General features: G+C 39.5%; 1 protein-coding gene and 1 pseudogene across 1 annotated transcript in view; both read left to right on the top strand.

Annotated features, from left to right (window-relative positions):
• Window positions 1–349: 349 nt before the first annotated feature.
• C12H1orf87 (chromosome 12 C1orf87 homolog) overlaps window positions 350–26,087 on the top strand; it is a 71,817-nt gene continuing 46,079 nt past the window's right edge. Inside the window, 3 exon segments of the mRNA XM_021659199.2 lie at window positions 350–456; window positions 20,690–20,846; window positions 20,849–20,923. Coding sequence (XP_021514874.2) covers window positions 350–456; window positions 20,690–20,846; window positions 20,849–20,923 — 339 coding nt within the window.
• On the top strand, window positions 11,971–12,539 carry LOC110562468 (large ribosomal subunit protein uL13-like; annotated as a pseudogene).

Below are 26,087 nucleotides of genomic sequence, written 5' to 3'. Positions count from 1 at the left end.
GGGAGGCTTGAAGAGGGCTATTTTAACAAGATTTTTTTCAGACTTGTAGTCTTGACTTCTCAAAGGTCAAAGATACTGTACCCTTCACATAAGAAGGGTACATCTGCTTTTAGAAAAAAAAAAATCACAGAATGTAATAATCTTTCTGTTCTTGATGTTTTCATGTACATTTAACTTAGTCACCATCCTGGAGTTGTCTGTTTATCCCTTCACAGGATAAATACCAGTGGGTCCTGATGTTATTTTTTATGTTATTGATGAGAAATCCGTAACTACCTGGTGAGAAATCAAGAGAAAGGACTTGATTATTTTACACCTCTAAGAAGCTGACAAGATTTGGAAAGGGACCATGTCTTCAGCGTGTAAGACCCAGTACAGATTACAGCCAATGCCGGAGACCATAGTGAAAATTATTGGAAGTAAACATTTTCGATACTTGGTGGAAAAGCCAAAGATGTAAGTTTCTTCTCTGAATAATTACTGTGTTTCTTGGATAATAATGAAATTGTTTTTTTTTTAACTAAGAAATTTTAAAGGTGCCATATTTGCTAGATTATGTCATTAAGATGCAAAAGTAGAAATAAAACAGTGTTGATAACTCTATGAGCAATTTTTCTGATATTTTTATCTTTATAATTCCCCAGTTCTCTTTAATTACTTGGGCTGGTTTTCCAAATAGATGGGAAATATGAGCATCATGACACTTATAAATATTAATGGAATATTGCTGCTTCTCCTAGTCAAGTTTGTAATACACCACGTGCAGTAATTTGGTGTTGGGAGGGAAACAAGGAGGCAGGCTATTTGTCAGTTTGTTGTGAATTACAGAACTTGGATTAATAACAAATCACACCTTGTAAGGTTTTCACTTACTCTTTTTGTATTTGCTCCTTCTCTAAGCAAACTTCTCAGAGCTCAGCCAACATGCCTTTCTTCCCTTCCGTTAATGAAACATATTTGAGAAAAGTCATTCACACATCTTTAAAGTTAACTGGATATTTGTCACAAAATAGCATGACAGTATCTTTTTTCTAGAGTTTTGGTGGTTTTAAAAGAAAATAATTCCAATTAGACCTATTTTTTTTAGGCACGTCAGTAGTTAGTTGCCTTCCCCAAAATGACTTCTTTGGTTCTTTTCACTGTTGTGCCATTGAGCATAGCTGCAGGAAATAATACTTTCCAAAGTCAAGACAATCACCCAAAGCACACTTAGAAAACATCTGGAGTTCATCTCAAGACAAACTGACTCAGAACCTCTGTATGAATGTCTCATGACCAGTGTCACCAAAATGGATTAGCAACACCAATTTTTTTTGCTGCTCACCCATTGCTATCGGGTGACTGGTATTGTCACCTCATATTCCAATATGAATGTTGTCATTAGTCATACCTGAGTGGACTAGGAAGTGGTCATGGCAGGACGGGGTCCATTATTTTGAGATTTCTGCAGGGCAGAGAAATGGGAGCTTTAATTCTACTCTTTTTTTTTTTTTCTTTTCTGGTTTGTTGACATTGCAAAGTGTGGTGATATGTCTGGCATTCTATTCTATATCTATAAAGAAGGAATTTAGTGACTCCTGTATAGTAGGTTGTCAAGGAGATTAAGAAGAAAAATATATGTGGGGCATTTTGCAGCTCCCAGGATATCTCATGTACCTGATAAACGTTTCTGTTATTGTTAATAAAGTATATCCTTTCAAGGGTAGAATGTTTAATGAAAAACAAACACCACCCTATGAAATGTTTGCTATTGCATTTATATTCTATGTAGGATATGTTCAGTTTTATAGATGAAGAAAGGTAAGTGACCATTTCAAGATCTCTTACCAATTCGCTGTCACTGTGAGAAAAGCAAAGAAACACAGGCACTGAGCTCACATATACCAGGATACATCACCACACCTCTAGTTTCTCTTTTTCCTAAGGCAGATTAACCCCATCCCTTTCAAAGTTTTAAGGATGCCAAGTGCAGTTGTTTCTAAAAACAAAGTGAGGAGGAACCCTTGATTGATTTAAACGATAAAGGGTTTAAAAACTACAATAAGTAAATTGTAAAATAAAAGCCACAGTTCTTGCTCCTAAGACACTATAAATGTGGTATTATTTTATAGTCAGACAGATTTTCTGTGAACTTAATGCTGTTGTTGCTGGACTGCCACAAGGGTGTAAACATGTTTTGCTAGAATAATCTTCCAGAGTTCTAGAATAAACAGCTGTCCAAAGCTTACTTGTTGCTGAGGTAACAACATCAGCCATCAAGTCCTACAATTTCCAGAATGCCTTAATGCAGGGTTGCTGAACCTGAAAAGGTTCTGTCTTGGAGTTGAATGATTAGTAAAAATCTGCATAAGAAACTTAACTAACTAACAAACAGGGTGTCATCAAAAGGGAAGTCTGAATTAAAGACAGTCACAACAGAATAATGAAAAGAAGCGGAGACACATTTAGCAGAGATTTTTCTGGAGAAGGTTGTTGAAGATGAAACAGTAAGGCAGATCTAGACCTGTGTATGAGCTTGATACTGTCATTGTGCCAGAAACCATGGAATTAATTTTTTCACACTTGTGGATGCTAAAGATTCAATACTCAGGTGAGCATGCAGCTGAGTCTCTTCCAGAGGTACCAGAAAAGGCTTTCCGTTCCCTATGAATAGTGTGTGACTTTTCCATGTTTGCACGTGTATACAAATCTCCCTTTTTATCAAGAGAACACTATATTTATATATATTATATTCATATATACGATATTGAATACCATATATAGATTGAGTATCATATGTATTTAAAGGAGATCATATTCTGAGGTATAAGATTGAGACTTAAACATTGTAATCTTAATGGTGACACAATTCACCTCACAATAACCCCATAATAACAGCTGTCTGTGACACAAATAAGATAACTGAGGGCAGCCGTTATAATTAAGATTGAAATATATATCATCACTCCTTTTTTTCTACATTCAAAATGCAATGCTGTTATTAGATTAAAAAATACCACCTATTTAATATAAATACTTTTCACAAGAAGATCAATCTATGAGCTTTGAAGGATGAAAAAAATTTTCTGTGGCCTTACTATCATCATTCCCTTTAAGGTTCCATCCAAGCCCTCCAAATCAACCCTCTGCCTGACTTTCTTGTCCCCTAGTGGTCTGTATGAAGCCTTGCTCTCAAGGTGTCACGCATGAACTGCCAGCACCCATCCCACTTGAGAACCTGAGCCGATCTCTAGCTCCCTCTGCAGATGGACTAAGCCAGAATTGGGGTTTTTTTTGCCTTTTTCTTTTTTTATTAATTACACGTTATTCATTTTGTATCCCCCCATAAGCCCCTCCTCCTCCCCTCCCGATCCCACCCTCCCTCCCCTTTCTGCATGCATGCCACTCCCCAAGTCCACTGATAGGTGAGGTTCGCCTCTCCTTTCTGATCTTAGTCTATCAGTTAACATCAAAAGTGGCTGCATTGTTCTCTACTGTGGCCTGGTAAGGCTGCTCCCCCCACAAGGGGAGGTGATCAAAGAGCAGGCCAATCAGATTATGACAGAGGCAGTCCCTCTTCCCATTACTATGTAACCCACTTGGACACTGAACTGCCATGGGCTACATCTGTGCACGGGTTCTAGGTTATCTCCATGAATGGTCATTGGTTGGAGTATGAGTCTCTGGGAAGTTCCCTGTGTTCAAATTTCCTTGTTCTGTTGCTCTCCTGTGGAGGACCCTGTCCTCCCAGCTCTTACTATTTCCCAGTTCTTACATAAAATTCCATTTACTATGCCCAACAGTTGCCCATCTGCTTTGATAGTCTGTAGGGCAGAGGCTTTCAGAGGCCCTCTGTGGTAGGTTCCCAGTTTGTTTCCTGTTTTCTTCTTCTTCTGATGTCCATCCTCTTTGCCTTTCAGGATGAGGATTGACCGTTTTAGTTAGGGTCCTCTCTCTTGCTTAGTTTCTTTAGATGCACAGATTTTAGTGGGTTTGTCCTATGTTGTATGTCTATATGAGTGAGTATATACCGTGTGTGTCTTTTTGCTTTTGGGACAACTCACTCAGGATGATCCTTTCCAGGTCCCACCATTTACCTGAAAATTTCATGACTTCCTTATTTTTCATTGCTGAGTAATACTCCATTGTATAGATATACCACAGTTTCTGCATCCATTTTTCAGTTGAGGGGCATCTGGGCTGTTTCCAGCTTCTGGCTATTACAAATAAAGCTGCTACAAACATGGTTGAGCAAATGTCTTTTTGTGTACTTGAGCCTCTTTTGGATATATGCCCAGGAATGGTATGGCTGGATCTTGGGGAAGCACTATTCCTAGTTGTCTGAGAAAGCGCCAGATTGATTTCCAGAGTAGTTGTACAAGTTTACATTCCCACCAGCAGTGGAGAAGGGTTCCCCTTTCTCCACAACCTCTCTAGCATGTGTTGTCACTTGAGTTTTTGATCTTGGCCATTCTCATGGGTGTAAGGTGAAATCTCAGGGTTGTTTTGATTTGCATTTCCCTAATGGCTAATGAGGTTGAACATTTCTTTAAGTGCTTCTCTGCCATTCAATATTCCTCTCCAGAGAATTCTCTGTTTAGCTCTGTTCCCCATTTTTTAAGTGGATTACTTGGTTTGCTGCTTTTCAGCTTCTTTAGTTCTTTATATATACTGGATATGAGTCCTCTATCAGATAAAGGGTTGGTGAAGATTCTTTCCCAATCTGTAGGCAGTCGCTTTGTTTTGATGACGGTGTCCTTTGCTTTGCAGAAGCTTTTCAGTTTCATGAGGTCCCATTTATTCATTGTTGCTCTTAGAGCCTATGCTGTTGGTGTTCTGTTCAGGAAGTTTTCTCCTGTACCAATGAGTTCTAGGGTATTCCCCACTTTTTTTTTCTAGCCGATTTAATGTGTCTGGTTTTATGTTGAGGTCTTTGATCCACTTGGACCTCAGTTGGTACCAAAACCTTACAAAGACCCAACAAAAAAAGAGAACTTCAGGCCAGTCTCCCTTATGAACATTGATGCAAAAATACTCAACAAAATACTTGCAAACCAAATACAAGAACACATCAAAGATGTCATCCACCATGACCAAGTAGGCTTTATCCCAGGAATGCAGGGGTGGTTCAATATACGGAAATCCATCAATGTGATCCACCATATTAACAAACTGAAAGAAAAAAACCACATGATAATCTCCCTAGATGCTGAAAAAGCATTTGACAAAATCCAACATCCATTCATGTTTAAAGTATTGGAGAGATTAGGTATACAAGGCACATATCTAAACATAGTAAAGGCGATATACAGCAAACTTATGGCCAACATCAAACTGAGAAACATCAAACTGAGAAAAACTTAAAGCAATCCCACTGAAATCAGGGACAAGACAAGGCTTCCCACTCCATATCTCTTCAACGTAGTTCTGGAAGTCCTTGCTAGAGCAATAAGACAGTTGAAGGAGATCAAGGGGATACAAATTGGAAAGGAAGAAGTCAAATTATCACTATTTGCAGATGATATGATAGTATATGTGAGTGACCCCAAAAACTCTGCCAGGGAACTCCTACAGCTGATAAACACCTTCAGCAAAGTGGCCAGATACAAAATTAACTCAAAAAAATCAGTAGCCCTCCTGTATACAAAAGACAAAAGGGCCGAGAAAGAAATTAGGGAAACAACACCCTTCACAATAGCCACAAATGACATAAGGTTCCTCAGAGTAACCCTAACCAAGGAAGTCAAAGACTTGTATGAAAAAAATTTCAAGTCTCTGAAAAAAGAATTAGAAGAAGATATCAGAAGATGGAAAGATCTCCCATGTTCATGGCTTGACAGGATTAACATAGTAAAAATGGCCATCTTACCAAAAGCAATCTACAGATTCAATGCAATTCCCATCAAATTACCAACACAATTCTTTACAGACCTGGAAAGAAAAATTCTCAACTTCATATGGAATAACAAGTAATCCAGAGTTGCTAAAACAATCCTCTACAATAAAAGATCTTCTGGAGATATCTCCATCCCTGATCTTAAGTTGTACTATAAAGCAACAGTTTTAAAAACTGCATGGTACTGGCAGAGAAACAGATGGTGGATCAATGGAACCGAACAGAGGACCCAGAAATAAACCCACACATTTATGGACACCTGATCTTTGACAAAGACGCCAAAACCATACAATGGAAAAAGATAGCATCTTCAACAAATGGTGCTGGTCCAACTGGATGTCTACATGTAGAAAAATGAAAATAGATCCATACTTATCACCCTGCAGAATTGCTTTTTAAATCGAATCCTAAGTGATTCCTACGTGTTCTAGTTTGAGAATCCCCATTCTTCAGTGTGGCCAGCAGGATCTTCCTAAAATACAGATATTCTGTACCTGATACCTCTCATAACACCCCTAAGTATTTATTGTGTTGATACTTCCTATATTTCTGTCTCTTCTCTTCAACTGTGAGGTTTTATGTGCAAAACTGCAACCTGGGCACAAAGTACAAAATCCTGTACATGTTGAAAGCTAAGTAAGTGAAGTAGAGCAATGCATTTGCCAAGAAAAAGAAAAGATCTAAAAGACAATGTTTAGCTGTTTTAAAGGATTTCAGGCCTGAGATCCTAAGTTTTCAAATGGCATCCAGATGTTACTCAGGATTCCTGAATAGTCTTTGATAGCTCATTGAAAGGAAGATATGCCTTCATCTTATCTCCAAAAAAAAAAAAAAAAAAAAAAAAGAAAAAAAAAGAGTAGGTAAGAATGGGGAATGAAATCCAGAGGCTTGTGAACAACACTGGAACCAATTTTAGCTAAACAATCGTGTGTGTGTGTGTGTGTGTTTGTATCAGTAAAGAATAAAACATGAAAGCAATAATCTCCAAGGCTCACCACATGTTGACAAAAAGCAGATTCGATTATGCAGTCCATCCCCTTCCTGATGAGACGGCAGCCCAAACGAAGGGGATGAAAAGAAGTGGTCCTATCAATTCTAATGATTCATTTCTCTTACAATGGCCTGACACAAGGCATACTTTTCAGATAGGTGATATCTGGTTCTAGTAGTCCAGGGTCAAGGGATATGTTTGATGGCCTTCCTCTTGGCAGAATCTTTAAAAAAAAGAGTGCAGTCATGTTATTTTATCCAATCTTTCCATTTTATTTTTCACATCCCAGGATGCTATTCTAGTCTTTGATTTAATCCAAATCACTTCGTAGAGTTCCCACTCTAAGAATAATAGCTTGGTTATATTTTTCTCACTCAGTATCTCACAATGGGGAGTAAACTCCAACATGAGATTTGGAGGGCACAGACTATTAAAACTATAGTGCACATCAAAATAATTGCTGTTAGGTGATGGAATGATTGATAATTCTACCTCCTGGAAGTGGGGGGTGGGGATTTCTGTGTGACACATTCTAACATACAATCAAAGGAAACCAGGTACTCATCATAGTAAAGATTCAGGTACCAAAGGCTGAGGGAACTTCACAGGAAAATATGCTAACAATCAAAACATTTTATGTACAAAGTCTATCCTTGGGTAAGTGTGTGTGGTAATGCTAAGGTTTTTCTGTTTTAGTGCTGAGTGTGCTTTAAGACACAGAGAGATATGTTCTTCCTCTATACTCAGTACTCAAGGGAGGACTATGATAAATTCTAGATACAGTGTACAAGGAACCCCCATCACAATAAAGGTGAAGGTTACAGAGAGTATAAGATTCTCACTACCGCAGAGCTATAATGAGTGAAACGAGACTGGAGTGGAACATTAAGAGAATCTGGGTATTAGATTGAATATAACAGAAATGTGTGTATTCTCAGAAAATTTTTCCCCTAAACAAAGTTGACTTCTGTGTTTGCTTCCAATGTCAAATGTCAGAGACTAGGCCCTTTGTTCTGTAGATACAATGTTATCCGGACTAGACACCAGAAAGGCTGTGTGTAAAGTTTTAAGAAGAAGGCTTGTAAACACTTGTAACAGTTTCCCTTGGTAATATAAGCCCGTTTTCTCAGTTTTTTGTTTGTTTGTTTGTTTGTTTTTGTTTTTCACAGAACTCTCTTAGAGCACAAAATTTTGTCACTTTTTGTCCCTTGGCATCATTCTCAATAATAAAGTTTGTATTTTTTCAAACTGTTTAGAGTAATAAGATTCAGAAATAAGTGTAATATGGGACATACCATCACCACCCTCTCCACAGACATGAATGAGCACCGGCTGATGACTGAGCCTTGGGGAATCAGTAGGGTACCTACCTAGAGCGCTAGCAGCAGACAAAGCAAGCAGTGGCCACTCAAACGGGCACAGTACAATCAAAGGAAGAGAAAAGGACCACAGTGACACAAAGAGAATTCTCAAAAGGCCTCTCTGAACAGACAAATTTCACCTGCCTGTCTGTGGAAACACACAGCAGGGTCATGCATGTTCCTGGTTAACCGACAGTAAGAAGCTGGAGCTGATCTAGCCAGTGTTCCAGCAGCCGTGGTCCTGTTAGACTATAACTTACTGTAAAGATAAAGATCTTCCTTCTTCCTCTGTTTGAGAGGAAGAGCTTGCAATTTTCCACAGGTCAAAGTTCAGCTATCACACAACTGGACTTCCTCTGCAGCAGACAGAGGGCCACTAAGTTGAACGCACAGAGTAAAACAGCAACACATGTGTGAGACCGGCAAGGGCAGCAGGCTCAGACCAGGTGCCGAGTGGGCCGTGGTGGGAACGCTGCTGTATGTACATGTACGATGAGAAACTTGGAAAGTTGCGAGCGCTGGATAATATGCCATGTTTACACTTTCCAAAACATGGTTCTGGCTGCTGAGTGGTAGACAAACTGGGAGGGACAGAGGAGAAATAAAGACCACTTTAGGGCACCGTAATGGTAATCTAGGAGAGAGAAATCATAGCTTCTAAATAAACCCCGAATAAACTCCGTGATGTAAAATTGACATCAGTGCGTGATGCATGGATGGGTTCAAGTACTACAGTATTGAGAATGAAACTCAATGGTGGAATAGCCGCTTAGAGTACGCCAGACTCAGGGTTCAATTTTAAATAACGGGGAAGAAGAAAACATCAAGAGAGGACGGTAATATGGGGAGAATAAATATCACACTCTAATCCTCTAAAAATATACAACTGGGGACTGGACAGATGGCTCAGTTATTGCGAGCACTTGGTGCTTCTGCACAGGAGTCAGACCCCCCCCATGGCAGTTCAGAGCTGTAACTCCAGGGGACCTGGCATTCTCTGCTGGCCTCTCACCAGGCACACAGGTGGCACACCATTTACATACATGTCGAACACTCCAAACATACATACTAGAAATAAATAAATCATTAAAAACAATTCAACATCAGAGAAAATGCTAGTATGTCCATTGTCACAGTTCAAAATAACAAATATGCTAAAATCATTCTTTCCTAAGCTTCTTACACTGTTCTTAGTTGCTTATTTTTATTTTTATTAATTGCACTTTATTCATTTTGTATCCCAGCTGTAGCCCCTTCCCCCATCCTCTCCCAACCCCACTCTTCCTCCCTCTTCTTTTGCTATGCCCCTTTCCCAGTCCAATGATAAGGGAGGTCCTCCATCCCTTCCATCTGACCCTACTCTATCAGGTTCTTTGTCTTCTGTGGCCTGGTAAAGCTGTTCCCCCCTCAGATGGAGGTGAGGTTTTTTTTATAGTTTTTTATAACTAATGTGGTGATGTTAGTTAATTTTCTCTTTGCAGTGACAAAATACATGACAAGAAGGAGCTTAAAGAAGGAAGGGCTTGCTTTGTTTCTCAGTCAGAAAGAAGGTTTGCGTATACACCACAGGCAAACCAAGGAGACCAACACCAGAAGGCCTGCTAACGCTCCCATGCCCGCCCATTCCTTCAGATGATTCATGGCTGCAGCAATCCATGATGATAGTCATGTGGCTAGTCCTGTGTCCACTCTGGTAGAATTTTCCGTGACAATGGCCACTCTCAGCTGCTCCATCATAGCCTGTGGTGTATACGCAAGATTAGAGTCTCACAACAGTGTAATGCAGCCATGACCATTCAGGCCTTTACAGCCATTGAAGCAGGACAGTCTCCCCAAGCATGGGAGCTAAAATGTTACACTCAGGATGCGAGGCTAAGCACTGCACTCAGGGTCAGTCGCTTTCGACCTAGAGAAGAACATGTCTGATTGCATGCAGGTTGATGCTCCAGGTCCTGCCTCTGAGAGAAAGGTATTGGACAGGTCTGATGCTCTTTGGGTGGATGACACCTAAATGAACATCGGTACAAAGTCCCAATTTATTTCTAATATCAGAGATCAGACCTCTACTCTTGCCTGATGCGTCTAAAACAAAAAGGAGGAGCTGTAGAGAGCTGTGTAATGCCGCGCCTTAAAGATGGAGCTGGTTTCCGCCTTCCACCTTCCAGATGGTGAGTGCTCTCTGTCACAAACAACTCCATATTTGGCTAAGGCTGAGGATCTGGCTTGCTTCCGTGTATGTGGACCTATCTGCATTGCCCATGTGGCATGCTGGGGTTGGCTACCCAGAGGCTATTTAAGCTGTGGGCTGGCTTTCCCCAGGGTCAGAAGATTGTTCAAGGTTCCTGAATAAACTGCATTGAAAAAAAAAAAAAAAAAGAAAAAAAAAAAAGAAAGAAGGTTTGCAGCAGGAGCATGAGGCAGCCGGTCACACTGTAGCCACAGTCAGGAACACAGAGCATGCTGGGGCTTAGCTCGCTTCTTCCTCACTCATTTCACAACTCCAGTCCAGACAGTTATGCTGGGTCTTCCTTCCTCAGTTCATCTCATCCTGGCCCCTCTCATAGACATGCGCAGCAGCTTGTCCTTTAGTTGATTCTAGATCCTGCCGGGTTGACAGTATTAACTGTTGCAATGGGTTGCGTTGAGTCCATCTGTATGGCTCTGTGCTTATGTGAGGTATTGCAACAAGTGCAATGACACAAATGATGCTGCTGTCGTGAATGCAGGCACTTAGTATAAGGCACAGGCATAAATCTTCAGTTTATGACATCCTGTGGAATAACAAGAAAAAATTTTATCTACAGGTCCCATATACTGAGACATTTGTTAAAACTTGTCAATTTATCATTTATAGCTCTATTTTTTTTTCAAAAAAGAAGAGAGAAAAATTTGAACTCGTATTCTGAGCACTATTTGAGATGCCTGTAACTCGCACCCTTCACAAAATAACCCTTTTAATGTGCACAGAGCTCTGCAAGCAAATAAGAAAAATATGAGCAGTCCTACTTCAAAACTTGACAACAGACCCAGACAGGCAGTTCACAAAAGAAGAAATGAGCAACTGGTAATATGGGGAAATTTCATCCTGCATGATATTAGAAGAAATTTACATGGCAATGAGATATTATTTTCACAAATCAAATGAGAAACGCTTTTTAAAAAGTATACAGATCTGACAATGGCTTAGAATATGCAGGTCTTTAAAGAGGATTCTTTCATAAAAAACCATACACACACACACACACACACACACATATATATATCAGTATAATCAAAGCATGGGGTCAGATTCTGCTTAGGGTTTTTATTGCTTTGTTAAAACACCAAAACCACAGACAGCTTGGGAAGAAAAAAGAGTTTATTTCATCAAACAGTTTCCAGGTCACACTCCATCACTGTGAGAAGGCAGGGCAGGAACTCAAATAGGCAGGAACCTGCAGGCAGACGGTGAAACAGAGGCCATGAATAGGTGCTGCCTAATTGCTCACTCCTTGTGGCTTGCTCAGCCTATTTCCTTACAAGACCCAGGACCACAAGGCCAGGGTTGGCACTGCCCTTTCCTTATAGATCACCAATAAACAGTAAAAATGCACCACAGACTTGCCCATGGGCCAAGTAGGGACATTTTCTCAACTGTAGTTCCTTCTTCCAAATGACTATAGCTTGTATCAAGCTAACTAGGACAGATCACCAGCACTAGAAAAACACTAACACATGTAATCCTTTCCAGGCAGCTGCTGAACATGGCAGAGGGGCAGGTTCTAGTACTGATTGGCTGAGGCCATCTTTTGAACTACGTGGTAGCCATCGTCACCACACAGGTACTGCTCAGCTGTAAGGTGGTGGTTATGCTCTGTGAGGGCACCAACATTTCTGGAAATTTCCACAGAAAGAGGTTAAAGTACCTGGCCTCTGTGTGAAAGCAGATGAACACCAACCCTTCTTGAGGTCCCTACCTACCACTTCAGAGCTTGGGACGATCTATTTTGGCTTACTCTCTAAGGCATGCTGCCCCACACGCCCAAGCGAGGCCAGGCTGCCTTGGAATACCTCAGTGGCACCACTGCACCCTATGACAAGAAGGCTATGTGGCTGAAACCTGCCTTAAACTTCCCTTATCTGAGGCATTAGGCTCCTGAGGTCAGGTAAAAGTATCAGGCAGTGACAGCCACTCTGGAAGAGAAACAGGGAAAAAGCCAAGATCCACTGTTAGAAGAAGCAGCTCATGAGGCTACAGAAGCAGGCAGCAAAGAATGTGGAGAAGATCAGCAAGTTCACAGAGGTCCTCAAGACCAATGGACTCTTGATGTGAGCCCAATAAACGCCGTGCCTCAAAATGAGTGAATGAAAGAATAAATAACTTTGGTTTAAGTGCTATATTTATGTTCAATTTTGCGGGAACAGTCATTGTTGAACATTGTGGTGAATTTCATATACTTCCACAAACTGTAAGCCTGTATTCCAATAGGAAAGAAATTTACACATTTACTCTCCACAGTCCTGAAGCTTTATTAAAGATGGAAAGAGTGACAGAGATACAGAATTAGACTACAAAAACTGCAGTGTGCAGGGAGGGTTGGTCAGCATCTGCGAGGTGGGTTCCCCTCATTAGCATTAGGTCTAAAAAGATCCCCAGAAGAATGTCACTGAAACTAAGAGGAGTATTCTGTAGCCCAGGCTACCATAATGAAGGAAGTGGCCTTTAGCACAGAGGCACAGGAAGGCTGAGCCACTTTGGAGGGTGAAAACCATATAACTGCTAAAGGTCCCCAGGCCGAGGCAGAAGACATGGGATCTGCTAAAAGTCCAGTGGCCAGTTTCTTAGGCAAGAGAATGGCGTGGATCTAAGCGCCACTGAATATATTTCAGAGAAGAGAATATTTAAATTAATTTTTTAAATTGTGACAAATCTTACCAGTACAGGATGGTTCAATATACCCTTGTGTATTGAAACTATAGAAAACTATTAAATATTTAAAATATTACAGAAATGTTCATGTATAAGTTTACCCATATTGTATTGTCAATCACAAATTTAAAATAATCACTCTGCTATTTTGTTTTTCTTTTGTTTAAAATCTAAATGGGACAAAAGTATCTGTGCGGTAATATGAAAACTTGGCATGAAGATATCATATATTTCAGTTAAAAATTCAAGATAAATAAGTTTATATTTGCACAGTATACTATTAAATCCATGATTTCTTACATAAACTTGATTCAGCCAAATTCAATCAAACAAAATAATGTGACAGTAATCACCGTTCCCACTCCATAAAAGCGAGGTGTATGGCATTTAGGTTAGGGGTGCTCAACATTCCTAATGTTGCAACCCTTTGATATAGTTCCTTATGTAATGGTGACACTCACCATAAAATTATTTCATGACTGTAATTTTGTTACTGTTGTGGATCATAATGTCAGTATCTGACATGCAAGATACCTGATATGCTGTTCCTGTCGTGACCCACAGGTTGAGAACCACTGATCTAGCTATGCTACAGAAAGAAGTGTAATGCTGTCAGTATCCTTTCAGTGTAGAGAGAAGACCTCCCTCACGAACAGTGCCCTAAAGTGAAGAGATCATTGCTGAAGAGTTGTGCAGTTACATGCTCTGCTTGAATTCGCACTACCCAAATAGGAGAGAAAGCAAGTCAAAAGGACACAAAACTTCAAGCCTCTAACTGTTATTTATTTCAAAGTGGCCAAAGTTGCACAGTCTGAAAATAATGCACCTGGGAACACCCTGATGCAATGTTGTTCAGGGATTTTCTATGAAATCAAAGAATTCTATTTTTGAGAAGCTGATTTTAGTAGTAATCACTCTGATTTTTTTTTCAAGTTGGCAGTTCCTTGAGCTTGTATTTATTATGATTATCAAGTAACAGTGTCAGGATACATTAAGTATTTTCCCACCTGTGATGATTCCCTTTGTTGCAACATAGCACATCCTGTGCACTTGAACTTTGGGTTCTTTGTTAGCTCTAAAAGGCAAGAGAAAAGAAAAGGGATCTGTTATAGGGCTGAGTGATGAGTGGGTTATTTATGATGGCGAGTATCATAACAAACAATGTTAAACCAACATTTATCAGGGCCACTGAGAACTAGGTGAAGTGCTGTGGTGTCATCTCTTCCTATACTAGAAGGGAACGAACAGAGGGCCTCACACTTTTCTTTGACAAGTGCTCTCCAACTGAACAATATCTATAGGCTTTTTTGTTGTCATTCTTAGCCTTTTCCATGTTAACAGAAGGTCTCATGAAATTGCTAGTGATGACTTTGAACCCTATGATACATTGAATGTGAACCTGGTTCATAGGTTGGGAAACACTACCACTTTCCCAAGAGTCAGTTGATCCATTTTTACTGGAATATTTTTTTTCTCTCTTATTTTCTCTTTTAATGATATGTAATTACTTATATGTAATTCTTCCATGATGCCACTTTATCTTCCTTAAATGGGTTATATACATGTTGAATCTCCTTTCTGGATCCATATTTTTTTTATAATTTAGATTTAGCTTCAATTATGCTATTGAAAGTCTCTATTTAAATATGTACTTTCTTTACTTAGTGGGAGCTTTAAGATAACACAGTCTGAATGCAATGGTTACATTGGATATCTGTCGCCATCAGAATAAGGAAGTAATAAAACAGACCCAAAGGATAAGCAGATGACAAGGTCTGTAGTGCACTTAACACATTTAAGCCAAATGCATTTAACTAAAAGCAATTTCAGGAAAGCAGAGCTATTGAGTTATCATCATTTATGCTTTAAATGTAAATCACAGCAAAGAACAATTGCTGGTTGGGTTAATTTTATACCCTCTGTGTAATCACACTAAGTTGAGAAATCTGTTTTTATTATCCAAAAATAAGGTAAAAATTGGTTGAAAACATAAACTGATTATTTGAGTTAATGCCAGAACTTAGCTCAGTGCTATACAGTTAAGCTGCTTTGGGATTGTAGCATTTCTACCTGGAAAGAACAGACACAGGCTGAATGTGCACTTTGATGTTCTCCAAAAACACTAGCATAGAAGATAGAAGAGATACTACTCTAGATTCCTTTTCACTAAGATTTGTGTTAACATTTTTAAAGTTTACATAATTTGTACATCATAGGTGTGGAATTGAGGTGCACAGGCTTTGGAGCTGTATGAGTCTGGGTTAGAGTCATAACTCTCTACTGACTGGCATTGAGCAAATCGCTTGCTCTCTTTGGTCATCAGTTTTCACAATACCTACTTTGCAGACCATGAATTCAGTTTGAAGTGTGTGACTGTATGTATGGTTATGTATACATTTATGACTTCAGTAGTGATGGAGAAGTGATTTGATTTGGGCATAGGTACAGGACTAGAATTAACATAATTTTAACAACTTTCTGCAGACTAAATTTCTTTTGTCATATCTCCATAACTTAAAAATAAGAAAAAGGAAATCCAAATCCTCACAGTTTCCCACAATAACATTTTCAGCATGCTTTATCACAGACTTTGTCCTTCGGTTACCAGGATATTTTAGTTACAGTGATATTTCAGGTGTATTCTCTCCCCAATTGCTAATTTGCATTTAACGTCTTTCTAAAAAATGAGAAGGGAAGCGGGACCCTGTTTGTGCTGATGATCTCATATGACTTTAAATAAGAACATTTTACTAAAATTAAAATTAGATCACCAGTCCCTGTGCTGTCACACTCCAGGCTGTCTACTCTGGAGGATAGTTGGCACATGGCTGGAAACTGGCGGCACTGATTGGCTGCCAAGGCTGGCAGACCTTTAGGATGGCATCTGGTGACCTTTCGCTGAGCCCCCTGGGTCCTCTATTTGAGGTTTTATGTAATCTAAATGAAATGTGTCATCTGGTGAGATGGAGTTACATGGGAGGGCCATCAGGGACCATCTACCATCCAGGGGAGAGGATGCTGCCTCTCACCCTTCAGTGTTGCTCTCTAACCCCAGGACTCTGCGCTTCAGCAGTGGGTAGCCCTAAAGGTCTGGCTGCAGCAAGTCTCCAGTGTGGAAGAGGGAACAGTCGGACAGCTTCCTCTCACTTACTGATCACTCAGCAGCACTGTAACCATCCCTAACTGCTCTAGCCAGGATGCCACTGAATTCTTCACAGTACCCCTAGCATCAGAAGCTGGGGCCGGAGGTACATGTGGGGATGATAAACTGCTTAGTTTCCACACACTACTGATGGCGTGCTCTTGCTTTCTCTTGAAATGGCAAACTTCTATTTTCAGTAAAGTAGGTAGCTAACACACCACCTAGAAGAAAGAACTGTGAGTTTGTGAACAGCATAACAAGAAGTGTGTGCTGAGGAATTGTTTGTGTTAAGCAGAGACACATGTCGTTTCTCAGCTGGAGAGTCTATTTCATGTTAATTTTTAAAGTGCTATGTATTTTTTTTTAAAGACAGATTTACTTGAAACAGACCTAACAGGTTATTTTTGGTTTCACATCTACTGTGGTTGTTTTAAAAGACACGAAGAAACACTGAATTTCTTAGACATTTTTGTCTTGAATCTACTAAGAGAAGAATTTTATAGGTATGTAAACTCCGTTCAGGAGCATTATGTCTGCTCTATGGCCTTCAAAGTCTGCTTTGGGTGTCTGCTCCTTTGGTTTTCCTTTGGGATCCTTATACAATGACAAACAACCGTGCTTTCTCTATGAGCCTACTGCCTACAAGATGCAAAGCTGGGAGTTCTTGTATATTATTTAAATCAGAATCTACCACTGAAGAGCCATGTAGTCACTTAAAATCTCTGAACCTTAATTTGCTCATGCTAAAAAGAGGAGACTGTGTTTTTTCTTGGAATTGATTTGAGGGCTACATTAATTAAGGGATGAAAAGGCCTATAGAGTAGGCATCACGAAAGTAAACCATCAGTAATACAATTATTTTAGTAGTCATCTCAGACCTAGGTGTGTCTCTCTCCTTTGAATAACAAATAGTACCAATTCTTTGCAATGTTCACTAGACATGTATAAGTTGGGCAGGCATATTTGTAAGTTTTATGCCAATTTCTCTGGACATTTTAGAGAAAAATGTCTGCATTGGCATAAAAGCACACATTCTGTCACTACTACTCACTGGATTTTTCACAAACATACAGCCATGTAGCAAATACTGAATTCAAGAACGGGGAAGGTGCCAGTGCTTGAAAAGGCCCCTCCCCCACTTTTCTGTACTGTATATTAACCCCTGACACCCTGTGTTTGCTGTCCCACCCCCACCTCCAGGTAGGACCTAGCACCAAACTGGGCTAGAGAGAGGGAAGCTTAGCCCAATGTAAATGAGTGCAGTTTAGGGTCTCAGGATAGGTAGGACACAGATGAAAAACCTACCTGGGAACAGCTTCAGAGAACTGGTTCGATTTATTGGGGGAAAGGGGTATTTATGCCCCTGAGGAGGTGTGGAGAGATTTTAGAGCAAGGTTTGTGTGGCAGTGTACCATTTCCCATGACAGATGTTGAAAGATGCTTCATCTGCATTCTCAGGGGCTGTAGGGTCTGGAGTGGGTGGGTTGTCTTACAAGGTTAAACAGGGAGTGAAGCCTGATAACTAGCAGGGTAGTAAATTCTTACTAGGTTTGATGGTAGGGGAGCCGGCTTTGTGATGCCACTCTCTGTGAAGAGTGGAATAGCCAACTCCTGCCTCCCACTGTCCTTATGCTTTGACATATACAGGGTTGAAGCTTCCTCAACTTTTCCTCATTAACCCTGGACCATTACGGTCCCACAAACCCTCATGGGTAACCATTATCCTGGCTTCCAGAATCAAGTTTAGACCAGTTCTAAACTACAAAATTCTAAACTTTAGTTTGTGTTTCTTTTAATGAAGATTTAAGTACCCTGAACAGTAAAAAATAAATAAATAAATAATAAAAATAAAAAAATTTATTTTTTTTTCTCACTAGAAGAAGTATTTGCCAAATATACACTCTCTTTCTAGCATTCTGCCTTTCTCTGTTGTTTTTGAACTTCACCAGTCTGGCAAAGGCATTGTTCTGGGTGAGCCTCACTGTTTCCTTTCTCTGCATCTCCATGAAGGATACTGAGCACTCTCAGAGGAGAGTATCCATACTTCCAAACTGATGTCGCAAAAGCCTGTGTTCTCCATCTTAGCTGGCTGGCAAACCGTCCTCCTTTCCCAACCAGCCACCAGGTCTCTCTTCCTCTCTTCATACCCGATAATTCAAATAATTTTCTCCTTAATTCAGAATTTCCATCGCATACTTTTCCAGTAAGACCTATCAAGTAAGTGTCTTATCATAGAAAAAAAAAAAAAAATAAGCTGTTAGCAGCTACTAACCTGTGGTCACCAAGCACACAAATTTGCCTGCACATGTCCCTGATTGGATCTTTCCTGTTTTGTTTTGTTTTACTTTATTTTTTTATGCACTGGGCCTCTCTGACAACATTTTTTTAAAGGTGATTCACTCCACTTCTCCAGTGGCATCTTCTCCTTCACATTAGTGTTGCAATGTGGAAAAAACTTTGCCATCTCTAAACACAACAGTGGGAAAGAGCTGTCTAAAAACACAGATTCTGTGCCTGTTGCCACTCCTCTTCCCTCATGCAGCTAGACTTCTTCATATATACACTTTCTGTCTGTGGTTCCTCCCTGCTTCCCATCACCCATTTCATTCTAGTGTCCACTTCCACTAGCTCATAGAAACTGACTTCCCCACCCCTTGCTAAGATTTCTGGCAGTTTCCATATGGCTCAACTAGAGACAAATTGTAGAACACACTGGCGTTTGAAACTGTTGTTTGGGCCTCCTTCAGAAGCATCCTTTTTTGTTTTACTCCATGCTCCTGGGTTCTTCCCTCACCAGAAATGTCTCTCTATTCATCTTTTAGGAATCCGTCTCCTTTTTTTCCACATAGATGTTATCTGAGTTCTCCATAAGTGTTCTTTTTCATTTCATGCTGCTCTTACAAAAAAGATGACTGTAAAATCTACACATGTATTCCAAGGACTGCTCATTGCTTAACTTGGATTGGATAAGCAAATATGGAGCATCTGTTTCATGCTCAGACATGAGTCAAAATTTAAAACATCATCTTCATCATTAATTGCAGTTTCTAGAATGCTTTATTGACACAAGGCATAACTGCTTCAAAATAATTATTTCTAATGATAAATAACATTTTTCTCATATAGAAAACATAGAATAACAACAGAATATGACAGAATTTGATTTCATAGAGATAACAAAACAGCCCAGGTTTTTTACCCAGAGGTACTGACTATTAACTTCTGGAAGACTTTTTGACTTACTATGCTTTTCCATTGTGTGCATATACTTTACACAGTTGAACTGCTTATTTTTCATTTATTTTTATAATTGGACATTTGTGTCATTAAAATTATTCACAACTATTTTAATGGCTTCATGTGTTCAGTCATAAAACACAAGAAATAATCAGTATATTGGCATATACTAAACAAAGTGTTAACTTCTTTTGCGTTTTTCTTAGCACATGTATATATACATACATACATACAAACACACACACACACACACACACACACACACACACACATATAGTGTCTATGTTACCAGAAAGTTTCAGCCATTTGATCTTTGTATGCTCAACCAGACAACACCTTAAAACCTACATTTGTTTCTGTGGTTACTGATATATTTTTATTTTTTAACTTTTTATTATTACATTTATTTACTTGTGTTTCTGTGGTGGGGGCAGGTACTCTATGAAGGTAAAAGAACAACATGCAAGAACTAATTTTCTTCTGCCATCTGAGCCCTGGAGACTGAACTCAAGTTATCAGAGCTAAACCATTTTCCAGCTCTCAATTTATTTGTAAAGAGATTTTCTACATATAAAGTCATACCTTGTTATTTTTAGTCATAAGTCATTACTTATTAATCAAGGCTGACTTTTTGTTTCATAGTTATATTTAAATCATTCCTATAGGTTGTTGTTTTGGGTTTTTGTTTTTTGTTGTTGTTGTTGTTGTTTTCTGATTCACTTTAAAACCAAGTGGGTGGAGGACCATTGAGAGAGAAAGAAGTCTCAGGGTAAAACAACCAAGGAGAGACAGAGCAGAGTTGGACCTGGCAGAACATTCTGACTTTCTTTCATTTCTAGACACAAAAGCTGGAAAATACATGTTTGATTCATAAGAGAGCAATGTGCTAGTGAGTTGCCGTTCACATTTGACTCTATTCACTTCTTATAAGTAAGTGTTCTGCAGTAGACACTCAGATTATTAGGAAGCAAGTAGGGAAAGGATTGAGAGGACAGATAGTAGCATGGGTGCTCTCTGGTACACAATGCTTATACAGACAGCCATGTTTACTGCTACATCCCACAGGGCTGTTACTGCTGTTCACGCTTCCAGGCTAACACCTTCTGCTTCTCATACCAGCGTTGTACATGATGGGTGTTCCTTATGACTGACAAGGTGCAAACTCTCTTCACAGAAAGGAGAATGAGAAGTTGAAGACAGAGCCCCAAACTACATTCCAGAAACCCAGGGCTGATTCTTCAAGACAGGTGAGCAGAGAGCTGCTAGGACCCACCAACTCTTCTGATTAGCAAATCACTGTTAACCTGGCTGATAAGGAAGAAAGCAAACACCCAAGCAGCATCCAGAAAGAGAGAGGAATCAAAAGTTCTTAGCGGGAGTCCTCAGTGACAGATTCCTGGGTAACAGTGTGAGTAACAAGAAATAGCCCAGCTTTTCATGGTAATTCATTAGAAAAGTGCAGAGAGAAGCATAAATTCATGCAAACATATACAAATAAAAATTCATACTTTTTTCATAGACTAGAAATTATAAACATTCGTTTTCAACTTGAAAATAAATTTCAAGAGGATCTTAATGTATTTCATCTTGTCTGCAATGAATTGAGTTGGTCAACCTGGCTTACCTAGGGCAAACTCACTGAGACTCAGGGATCAATAGAGTCAATGAGTGTCAGTGGCCATGCATCTTAGTTTGCTTTCTATTGCTTTGATAAACACCATGTCCAAAAGCAACTTAGGGGAGGAGGAAGGGGTTTATTTTGTCTTACAGCTTATAATCCATCTTGAAGGGAAATCAGGAATATTACTAAAGGCAAGAACCTGGAGATGGGAACTGAAGCAATGAACACTGAGGGATGGTGTTCAGTGGCTTGCTCTGCAGGTTTCTTATATGAAATGGGCAGGGCAATCTGACATCAGCCATTAATCAACAAAACACCTCAGAGACTTGCCAATAGGCCAATCTGAAGGGGACATCCTCTCAGCTGAAGCTTCCTCTTCCCAGATGACTTTCCATTTTCTCAGGTGGACAAGAATATAACTGGCATGCCATGTAGGATTCCAGTCGATTAGAGCAGGAAAGTCTGTCGACTTTTACATTACAGGAAAAGAAAAGTATTAATTTTTAAATCTCCATGCAACCATATCTAAATATCAAAAAAAACGTATGGGCCCCAAAATTTCTTGATGGAAATACATATCACCAAGACTCTGCTAGACACCATCCAGACAACCCATAAAAGCCATCCTGAGAAGGAAAATCCTAAATGATTAGTAATTTGAAATTAAAAGCCAAGTATAGCACCAAATGAAAACTGGGTCCAAATCAAGACCAAACTAATGATTCATTGATAACAAAATGACATTTCCGAAAATTACTGAAATTTCAATTAAATGGATACATAGTGTGGGCGTTTCGCTATGCTGCCAAACGTTAAGTGACAGCCAGATATTTTAGCAGAATACTGATTAAAGTCTGCACAAACCTCAAACAGAAATATTTTTAGCTTATAATTTTAATAGCCCATTAAAAACTCACTGGGGTGCTAGCTAGATTTTTATCCATGTGAGGAAATGAATGACTATAGATTTTAATTTTCTATGCATAAGGACCAGGCAAAAGGCTACATATAAGTGAATTGTGACAGCCTGCCACATATATTTCAGATTGTACTCCAGAGATTCTAGCTGAAAACTGAGGTCCATTTATGAAAGTAACCAGGCCAGTAAATTAGTGGTGAAACTAAGGGTTAACTAAGGGTGAAACTCAGACTTTCTGGCCTCTGTTTAGAATGTTCAATTGTCTTTCCTGTGATGAGTCTTTGAAGGTAAGGTCTGTTTAGAGCAGGCCAGGCTGAATTAGCAAGACTAAAACAGTATCATGTGAACATATAAAAGTCTCTGAGTTTTTCTCTAATTTTGACTCTGGCATTGATGCATTTCTGCTGTTTTGTCGCTCCCAAGAATGACTCCCAAGAGCTGTAATAATACTACTGTTTTGTTTTGTTTTCTTTTTTTTAACCCTCTTTATCATGACCAGGTGCTTCCACATACATCCTATTTGTATTTTGTGTATTACATTACCCCATACAGGTGCGCTGTTGTTTCTCTTACTATGATAGAGGACAACCCGGAAAGCTAACGTTAAAGTGACTCCTAAGTGTGCAAAGAGGCAGATGCTTGACCCACTTTTGCCCCTGTTGCCACTGCTGTTTTCTACCTCCTCCATGTGCTTCTCCTCCCTCCTGCTCCTTCTCCTCTTCCTCTTCCTCTTCCTGCTCCTCCTTTTTCTCTTCCTCTTCTTTCCTCCCCCTCCCTGTGTTTCTCTTCCCTCCTGCTGCTCCTCCTCCTGCTCTTCCTCCCTCTTTTCCAGCACACAAGGTCCAGTGTATCCCAAGTTGGTTTCAAACTCTCCATGTAGCCAAGGACTACCTTCAACCTCCTATCCTCCTTTCTTTCTCCTTTGAGTGCTAGGATTACAGGCACGTGCCACCATGCTTGGTTTTCATGGTGCTGAGGATATCGCTCACGGCTTGTGTGTGCTAGATAAGCACTTAACTAGTTAAAAAGCTACGCGTACAGCCTTCTGCTTTAACCTTAAAGGATGTCCCTAATCATAAAATATCACACGGTTCCCAGAAAACATTGAAATTTAAATAAAATAGGAAACTAGCGGCTTTCATATTCTTCTACCATCTATCTGCTGATATAGAGTGAGGATCGTTATGTAGGTATTATTTTCCCTCTTGCTCAATTCATCCAACATCAAGGGTTCTTCCTTCAGCACATAAAAAAGTACTTCCAAGAATATAACTTTTGTAGATCTTTACTCTCGTTTTAGAGCTCCATAGGTTATTTGCCACATGTCAAGGACTAGTCTAAGCTCTTTATATCTATTAACTAATTTCTAACTCAAATCACACCAGAGATGCAAGAAACACATCTTTTGTTCGTGGATAAGGAGACTGAGAGATGAGGTCAGTTGCTTTGCCAGTATCACAAGGCTGAGGTGTACCAAACTAAGGATTCAAGCTCAGATTCTAGGCACTATTGTTTCCGGATTGAATTCACCCCTTTGCTAAAGCTATGTTAGCAATAAACTAATTCGAATCTCGATGTTCAACTACCTGCGTTCAGCATCTCACTTCCAACACGGACCACACATTTACCGTGACCACCAGAAAGAAATGTGCTGCATCAGCAGTTCAGCTTATGGACGTTTTTGCTCGGGAGTCCGAGCAGGCTCTGTGATACCAAAGGGAAATGACTTTCTTCTCCCCACCTGTGAGCAGCTCAGTGTGGGACACCGGCTACCAAACACAGGAAGGCCTCCTGGGAGGTGTGGGGACTGACTAATTGGTTATGTCTGCCAGGCAGGCATGTAATGCTGCCTTGCCAGATGGCAGCCACAGTTCCCTGGTACAGAAACCCTCATTACCACCTTGACTAAGTGGTAAGTGGAATCCTGCTACAGTTATAGAAGCACACCAATCAAAACGACTTCTAGATCTCTATCACTCACAAGCAGATAAAAACAAGCCTGGGATATGTCCCACAGTCTGGACAGACTAATTTGCTCCAAAAGAGACGTTAGTGATCAAGACTGAGACAGCATGAAGGCGGGGGCGGGGTGGCAAGCATCAGATAGCAGATGATGTTCAAAGAATATCCTTAATAGGAGGTAAGGCTTAGGATGTTATGAGAACACGTTTTATATATTTAAGAACAGTAGTAAGACATCTAGAAATGAGTAGGACAAGCCTTAATTTAATGCATGAATGAGGCTCAGCGATCTTAAAGTTGTCTACAGTCTCCTAAGATAAGAAATGGACTATTTTTTCACTAGCATTTTTCTTCAGCAAGATAAACCTTTGAAAATGTGTGTGTGTGAGAGAGAGAGAAATACTCTCACACACATATATGTATGTATGCATATATATATATATATATATAGTTTCTCAGATACATTAGTTCTGACTTCTCTGATAATTTTTTTTTTTTTAATGTGTGACTAACATCAAAGACAGTAACACAATTTAAAAATACAGAGTGTCCTTATAAGGACATCTGGCAGCATGAGAATCAAAGTGTGAGTTTCTCATTTTAATAACTATCACAAGCAATTGGTAAGTGTGCTTCAAAGCCTTTCTGCATAGATGGCATTTGGCTATGCGGCAGAACCCAATAATTTTGCCTTCCCTGTACAGATGAATAGACAGATAGGAGGGCCTTTCTCCTCTGGATGTGTCCTTGCAGCTCAGTTCCACGTGTTCAAAGCAGAGTCTTTGCTCATGCTCACCCTCCTGTGACCTGATTCAGAATGGTTTCAGTTGTGCTCGTCCATTTAGTCGCTTCAGCAACAATCCTTTCCTCCCCTCACTCCATAACTCTCATGGCCAATCGTCATTGAGTTTCTTACATTATTGCTTTTTTGGTGTCTTTTTTTTTTCTTTTTCTGTTGTTAATCCAGTCAGAGTCCTGTTCTGTCTCACTGGAGAGATTTTTTTTTTCAATGCAGTTTATTCAGGAACCTTGAACAATCCTCGGACCTTGGGGAAAGCCAGCCCACAGCTTAAATAGCCTCTGGGTAGCCAACCCAGGCGTGCCACGTGGGCAATGCAGATAGGTCCACATACATGGAAGCAAGCCAGATCCTCAGCCTTAGCCAAATGTGGAATTGTTCATGACAGAGAGCACTCACCATCGGGAAGGTGGAGAGATTTTAATCATCTTCACACCACTGGATTTTTCTGTTTGTAAACTCTCCTGTTTGTACAGCAATTACAAACAAGAATATTTTGCCATGTAACACCCAGTACTTGGCGTTTTATGAAAATCATCATGTGCACCCACATCTACAGGTGTGAACTGGGACAGTCTTTGTTGATCCCAGTTGGATTTGGCTGGAATATCTCAAAACTTTAAATTTGTTTCAGGTGTTATTTCTCTTACTTTTTTGTCTTTATTATGTTTTCTCTTATTTTGATATATATTTATAATTTGTATTATAAATAGAAATAAATGAATATTTAAATATTGTTTACAAGTTTATATATATATATATATATATATATATATATATATATATATATTAATGCCCTGAGTTTGAAAGGGAGCAAGGAGCTATCTATGACAGGGTTTGGAAGGAGGAAAGAGAAAGGGTAAATGATGTAGTTATATTACAATCTGAAAAATAAAGGAATTAGTTAAAATTTTTGATGAATATATGAAATGAATGGTAATAAAAGAGTACATGGCTGTGTTACATCTTTTAGAAACATCTTCACAACCTATCAGCTTTAGCCTCTACTTCAGACATTTAAACTATACTGTTAATCCTGATTGCTCTGGTATAAAAGTCAAACTCCTTCAACCAATTCTACTGTAATTCTCTTCACTAAAATTAATTCTACCCCATAGCAAAATTTTCTTAACTTTCCATAGTTTTTCTTGTGTTATTCATTTTTGAGAACTTCATATATTATTTCATCACTTCTATTTCATCTCACCTTCCCTCTAACTACCTCCATGTTCCCTCCTCCAAACTTCAAGACCTCTTCTGTAATTAAACGC

This window comes from Meriones unguiculatus, chromosome 12 (genome assembly GCF_030254825.1).
Source record: "Meriones unguiculatus strain TT.TT164.6M chromosome 12, Bangor_MerUng_6.1, whole genome shotgun sequence".
Lineage (NCBI taxonomy): Eukaryota > Metazoa > Chordata > Mammalia > Rodentia > Muridae > Meriones > Meriones unguiculatus.
Note: the sequence above shows the minus strand (reverse complement) of the source record. Positions and strands in the feature narration are given on the sequence as shown.